Source organism: Diplotaxodon limnothrissa, linkage group LG4, assembly GCF_057381915.1.
Source record: "Diplotaxodon limnothrissa isolate DT_005_m linkage group LG4, D_limnothrissa_male_GT1.1, whole genome shotgun sequence".
NCBI classification, from domain to species: domain Eukaryota; kingdom Metazoa; phylum Chordata; class Actinopteri; order Cichliformes; family Cichlidae; genus Diplotaxodon; species Diplotaxodon limnothrissa.
In genome coordinates, this window is record NC_140599.1 from 1746214 (window position 1) to 1751516 (window position 5303).

At 41.8% G+C, this 5303-nt stretch overlaps 1 protein-coding gene across 1 annotated transcript; it reads right to left on the reverse strand.

Moving 5' to 3' along the window:
* Positions 1-1259: 1259 nt before the first annotated feature.
* On the reverse strand, positions 1260-2780 carry LOC146632987 (lipocalin-like). The gene is made up of 5 exons (XM_085351924.1): positions 2562-2780; positions 1949-2078; positions 1769-1857; positions 1573-1686; positions 1260-1312 (listed from the first exon to the last, which is right to left on the reverse strand). Exons 1-5 carry the CDS (start codon positions 2644-2646, stop codon positions 1284-1286), a joined length of 447 nt encoding a protein of 148 aa, XP_085208050.1. The 5' UTR covers positions 2647-2780; the 3' UTR covers positions 1260-1283.
* Between the last annotated feature and the right edge of the window lie 2523 nt (positions 2781-5303).

Here is a 5303-nt window from a genome sequence, read left to right on the forward strand (position 1 = left end):
TTCACTGGTTTAGAAGCAAAGCAAACATTAGTTCACAGTGATGTTAATTAAGGCCCAAAGTTTAGGAACGAACGTCAGCACTTCACTAATGAATGTAATGCTGATTCATGTGCTTGTTTTGTAATGTGCATGTTGTGCGTTGCTATTTCCCATATTCTTTGGCACTGATAGATGAAGAGTCTCAGGCAGGACCGAGGCTGCCAGCTGCTGACAGTGAGCAGGGAGAGAGCAGCAGAAGCTGGGCAAGAGCAGGGCACCTTCAGCCCCCTTCATCAGTCAGAAATCATTTGGGTGTCTGTGTGAAATGTCTGATTTTTAAAATCTTTTTGTAGACATATTTATTAAATGTTTAACAATTATATAGAAGAAAGACAATGTAAAGAACAAAACATGACAAAACCAAAATGAGTTGAAGTTATGAACTGTTTCTGAGAGACAAATAACACCAGGATCCTTTTTGTGTAGCTGACAGCTGGTAACTGTGCAGGGGCGGGTCTAGCAAAGTGTTGCCAGGGGGGCAGGTAGGGCATTAACAGGGAGAGGGGGGCACAAAGAAATACTTTTCTTTCTTGTTCTCATTTAAAATGTCTCACTTTTAATAAATAATTATCTGAATCTTACAACAAACGTTTTCATCTGATGTAAAATGTATAGAAATCCATTATTGTACATAGTCATTTTTTAGGGTCCCATCATAATTTCTTCAGAAGTAAGTACTGCATATGATGCCAGTGTTTCCCACATTTTCTAGATTCTGCACCAGTACTGTGTGTAAAATGCATCAAAAAGTCCGTTTGATTCTTTCTCAGCTGTCTTTCTGTCTCCTTTCACTTTTTAAAGGTTGCCATGTTAGAAAACATATTTTGCCCTGCCGTGCTGTTTATTGATGTGGCAAATGAAAGGTTTATGAAAACATATCTAAATCTGTCATCAGTAATCAGCAATGATCATGTCTCACCTCTAGTCTCTGTCTTAATGTCAGGTTTCCACCGTGTGTTGTAGATGTTCAGGAGGTTAACTCGACCAACAGTCTACTTCCTGTTTAGAATACCAGGACAGGGAGGATGGTGCAGGTTTAAGTTTATTAGACTGATGCATGTATACCAACAAGACAGCGTCCATCACTGTGACAACAGCGTTTGTTTTCATTCAAAGGCTTCATGGTTTTTCCTTTAATACCTGGGGGGCCGGTCTCCAGTCAAAATGCCCGGGACCATTTTTTGTCCCAGTCCAGCCCTGGTGTCAGATCTGCATGCAGTGTCAATGAGACGATCAACAACAGATCAGACAAAACACTCAGGCGGACACTCCTCTGTAGAAGGAAACATGGAAAGTGTGAGGTAATCAGTGCACAACATCACTTTGTATTTCAGGCTGTTTTTATATAGAACTTCAGCACCAATGTAAAAGTTCTGGTTTTAGGAAGATGAAGAACATTTTCAGGAAGGATGCCGTCTGCAAGCAGAGCTGCTTGAACCTCAGCGCTGAGGTCCAGACTACTTCCTGTGAAGCCACGTGATGTAAATCTGCTGCTGTAACTTCACAGTTTACTGAAGCTAAATGCAACGTTACCATATAATCTGTTTTCAACAAAGGTTTCACTCCGTCCGGTGTTGATGGAATGATTCAGGCCGTACTCGTCAGGCTTCCCGTCGACCACACGCATTTCAGTCACAAACCCCGTGACTGACAACAAGGGAAACAGCAGAAGAAAAGATGTGAAAAATACTGGATGATGATGATGGAGGATTAACCGCGGTGGCTAAACTGTTTCCTGTCTTTGTGGGCGTACTCACAGGGAAGTTTCCAGGCACGTCAGTCTTGGTGGCTAAAGTCTCCATTTTCCAACATGTATCGCTACAGGTGCAAAGACACAACATTAATCATCAGTGTAAATATTTTAATGCTGTCCAAACGGTGTTTGCTTTGTCTGTCCTCTCGCACTCACAGAGGAAACGAGGACGCCACCTTCAACCCATCTTCAGTTGGCTCAACCATGGCCGGACTTCCTGTTGGCTTTGTGACAGCAAACCACTTGAAATGAGAGCAAACTGCAGTCAAGCACCACTTACAGCAACCTGTGGACACGCAAATGGAAAGCACTGAGAATCATACAGAAGCATAAGAGCTGTTTATTGTAACACGTGTGTGTGTGTGTGTGTGTGTGTGTGTGTGCACATTAATAACACACTGATGTATGTTAGTTTGATTTATGCTATATCTGAGAAAACAACTGCAGAATTTTACATCAAAGTTTCCAAAGCTGATGTTTTGTTGTTCACTCTGTTTTATATTCATATAGTTTGTTGTTTTTAAATCAGTGGACAAAATAAATATTATCACACAAAATCCAGGGTGAAACATAACCAAATAACCTAAATGGTGAAGTCATTATAGAAGTACATGTTGCAAAGGTCAGCCTCCTGTATAGACTGCTAAACTGTCTGGGGGGGCCCTGCCTGTCCTCGTTGGATAAGCTCCACCCATTTTCCATAAGACGGAGACATTTGTATGAAAATAGATGGGCAGTAAAATAAAAAATAAAAAATATTATGGATGACTCTGTAAATCAAAGTCGGCCTGAGGCAGAAGCAGAAACCATGAGGAGCACAGCACCACTCCCAGAAGGGCACGAAGTGAAGCCATAGCTGCTGAAGAGTGAAGACGTGATGATGGAGGAGATCACAGATGAAGATCTGCTGCCTGCTGACTCTTTATATAGAAGAGTGAGACTATCTCCCCACCAGCAGCTGCACTTATACAAACCCCAGGTGCTGGGATGGCTTTGAACATGTGACATTTTCTGCAAACACATGGACAGTTTCATAAGCACAAAGATTATTCCTGCAGCGGCAGAATCGTATCCACTGTGTGAGAGGTGAACGTCAGACAGTTCTTAGAAAATGTAGTTTCTCTTTAAGCTTTTAACGTCTCTTTTACCCCCATTTGTCTAAAACTACTTGACAGCCCTTCATGTCAGAGGTTTATTACCTGTGCAGGATGGAGCACATGGTCTCAGTCAGGCTGGACACGATCACTCCTACAGGAAGTAAATGTGATTTTATTTCACCTGTGAAATGATGAAAAACAGCAGAATAGCTCACGCTAACAAACGGGTGTTGAAATGTTTCATTTTCTGCTGTTTCACAGGTCAAAAAGGGCGTCGAAGCAAACTGAAGCTGAGCTGCTGCTGCTGTTGTAGTGCAGCATCTGCTGTGTGCTTCATCAGAGAACCTTCTGTACACAGCAGACAGAGGCTGCTGCCACTGAAGTCCATCTGCTAGAGAGCTTTAAACACTGGTTATTGAAGTGGCTTTGATGATACTGATACACAGTCTTTGCTGCTGTCACAGGACAGGGATCCACCAGGGAGTAGTTGTCAGGATAAAGAGCCTTCGCTTCTCTAAATATAAACTGGATACTTGTAGGAAACTTTGGGAAGCAGCATTTTTCCTCATATCGTCTAAACTGAAGTTAGCTCAGGTGCTTCTTCCATACTTGCTCTGCAGAAAGCCAAAGAGTTTGGAGCTCTGCAAACATTTGCAGCACAGCTGGATGTTTGTAACTTTGGTCACCTCTGTATCATCCCTCAGATTCTTTCTGCACAGCTTTGAAACCACGACAGCACGAGTGATGCTGAGGAGACGTCCAGTTTAAACAGACCTTTATTCCTGGAACACAAACACATGAAGGGATGCTGCTAAAGAAGAACATTTAATCGCACTAATGAATCAAGCATCTGTTTGTCTGTCAGTCTGTCAACAGTTCCTCTGATCGACTTCAGACTTGGTGGGTATTTTGTTTTTGCAGCGGTCAAAGTCGATCAGCGTGTTGCTTTGTCTGCTGTAAATCTGCCTGTACAAAGGGAAACATGCATGTTTTAGATGCAAACTCACAACATGGCTGCATTTTTGTGATTATGTGTATTTTATATTGATTTATTCTATTATGTTTTGTATATGAATCTTTACAAGTGTGTCGATACAAAGGCTTGATTAAAACAAAGGTCTCAGCTGTGCTGTTAGGGATGCTCTCATATTTGTTTCAAATGTAATAAATCAAAGGATTTCAGGCTTTTCATCCTTTTTATTTGTTTGGTTCTAACAGCAGCTGGATAAAAACATGCAGGTGATGAATATAATTGTGTGATATTATGAGCATTGTGAATAAAGAAAGAGCAGAGATAGTAAAAAGGAAACGGGTGATGGACGTGAGATTTTCAGAACAAAAGCTTCTCAGTGAGACGATCACCTGGACACAAGGTCAGGCAGCTGGGACTCATCTAGAGAGCAAAATGGAAAAGTGATCTGTGCAGAACATCACTGTTGATTGCAGTTATGTTGATTGCAGTTATTTACATCAGACTTCTTCTCTGAGATAAGAGCACCATTTGTGGGAAAGATGACAGTATTTCCAGGCTGGATGCTGTTTGCAGGGAGAACTGAATGAAAGTCTCCTGCACCTCAGCGCTGAGGTCCACACCTGTGAACACAGATGAGCTCAATCTGCTGCAGCACGTAGAGCTTTACTGATCAGCAGGTTCAAAGGATTGAGCAGAGCGTAGAGTCAGAGCTAAATGCCACATCACCATAGAGTTTGTTAACAACAGCTTTCTTTGCCCTTTGTCTCGATGGACTGAATCAGGGATACTCGTCATACTTCACCTCAACCACGTCACTGAGAGACCCCAGCCTGACACAGCAGCAGAGATGATGAAAGCAGAAACAGCAAACAGATGCTTCAGTTGTGTTTCTCTCTGTGTGTGTGCGCTCACGCCCACTTGTGTGTGTGAACTTTCCACGTACCTCAGCTTGTTTCTCCAACATGAGCCATCAGGGCTGAAAAACATCACTAACACATGAATTCTTTCTCTTTTTGTTATCACCTGTGATCATGTGTCTCATGTTTCTGTCATTCACCAGTTCTTGTATAGTTACGTGTAACTAGACTTCTGTGGGACGTAAATGATTGTTTTGTATGCAGATCTGTACAAAGGATGGAAACACTTGATTACAAAGGAGATCTCAGCTGTGTTGTTGTGGATGGACTTCAACGTATTTGTTAAAAAAGAGAATAAAGCAAAGTGTTTTAGCTGTTTGGGAGTTTTTGTTTGATTCCATTCAGTTTTATTTCTATGGAGTCAAATAATAACAAAGGCTCTAGAACAGCCCTGAGTTTGTCCAGGTGACACTCCTCTGAAGAACAAAGACAAAGAGGAAGAAGGGGACTCGTTTTCAAGTCTTGTTTCTTTCAAAATAAAAGCTGAAATGTTTTGGAAGCATGATAATATTTCAGCCAGGATG

Coding starts and splice junctions, on each gene's coding strand:
- LOC146632987 (XM_085351924.1), bottom strand. CDS start 2,646: ATGGCTTCACTTCGTGCCCTTCTGGGAGTGGTGCTGTGCTCCTCATGG. Junction 1,687..1,768: donor GCCCACAAAGACAGGAAACA/GTTTAGCCACCG, acceptor CCTTGTTGTCAG/TCACGGGGTTTGTGACTGAA. Junction 1,313..1,572: donor TGTTGAAAACAGATTATATG/GTAACGTTGCAT, acceptor TTCCTTCTACAG/AGGAGTGTCCGCCTGAGTGT.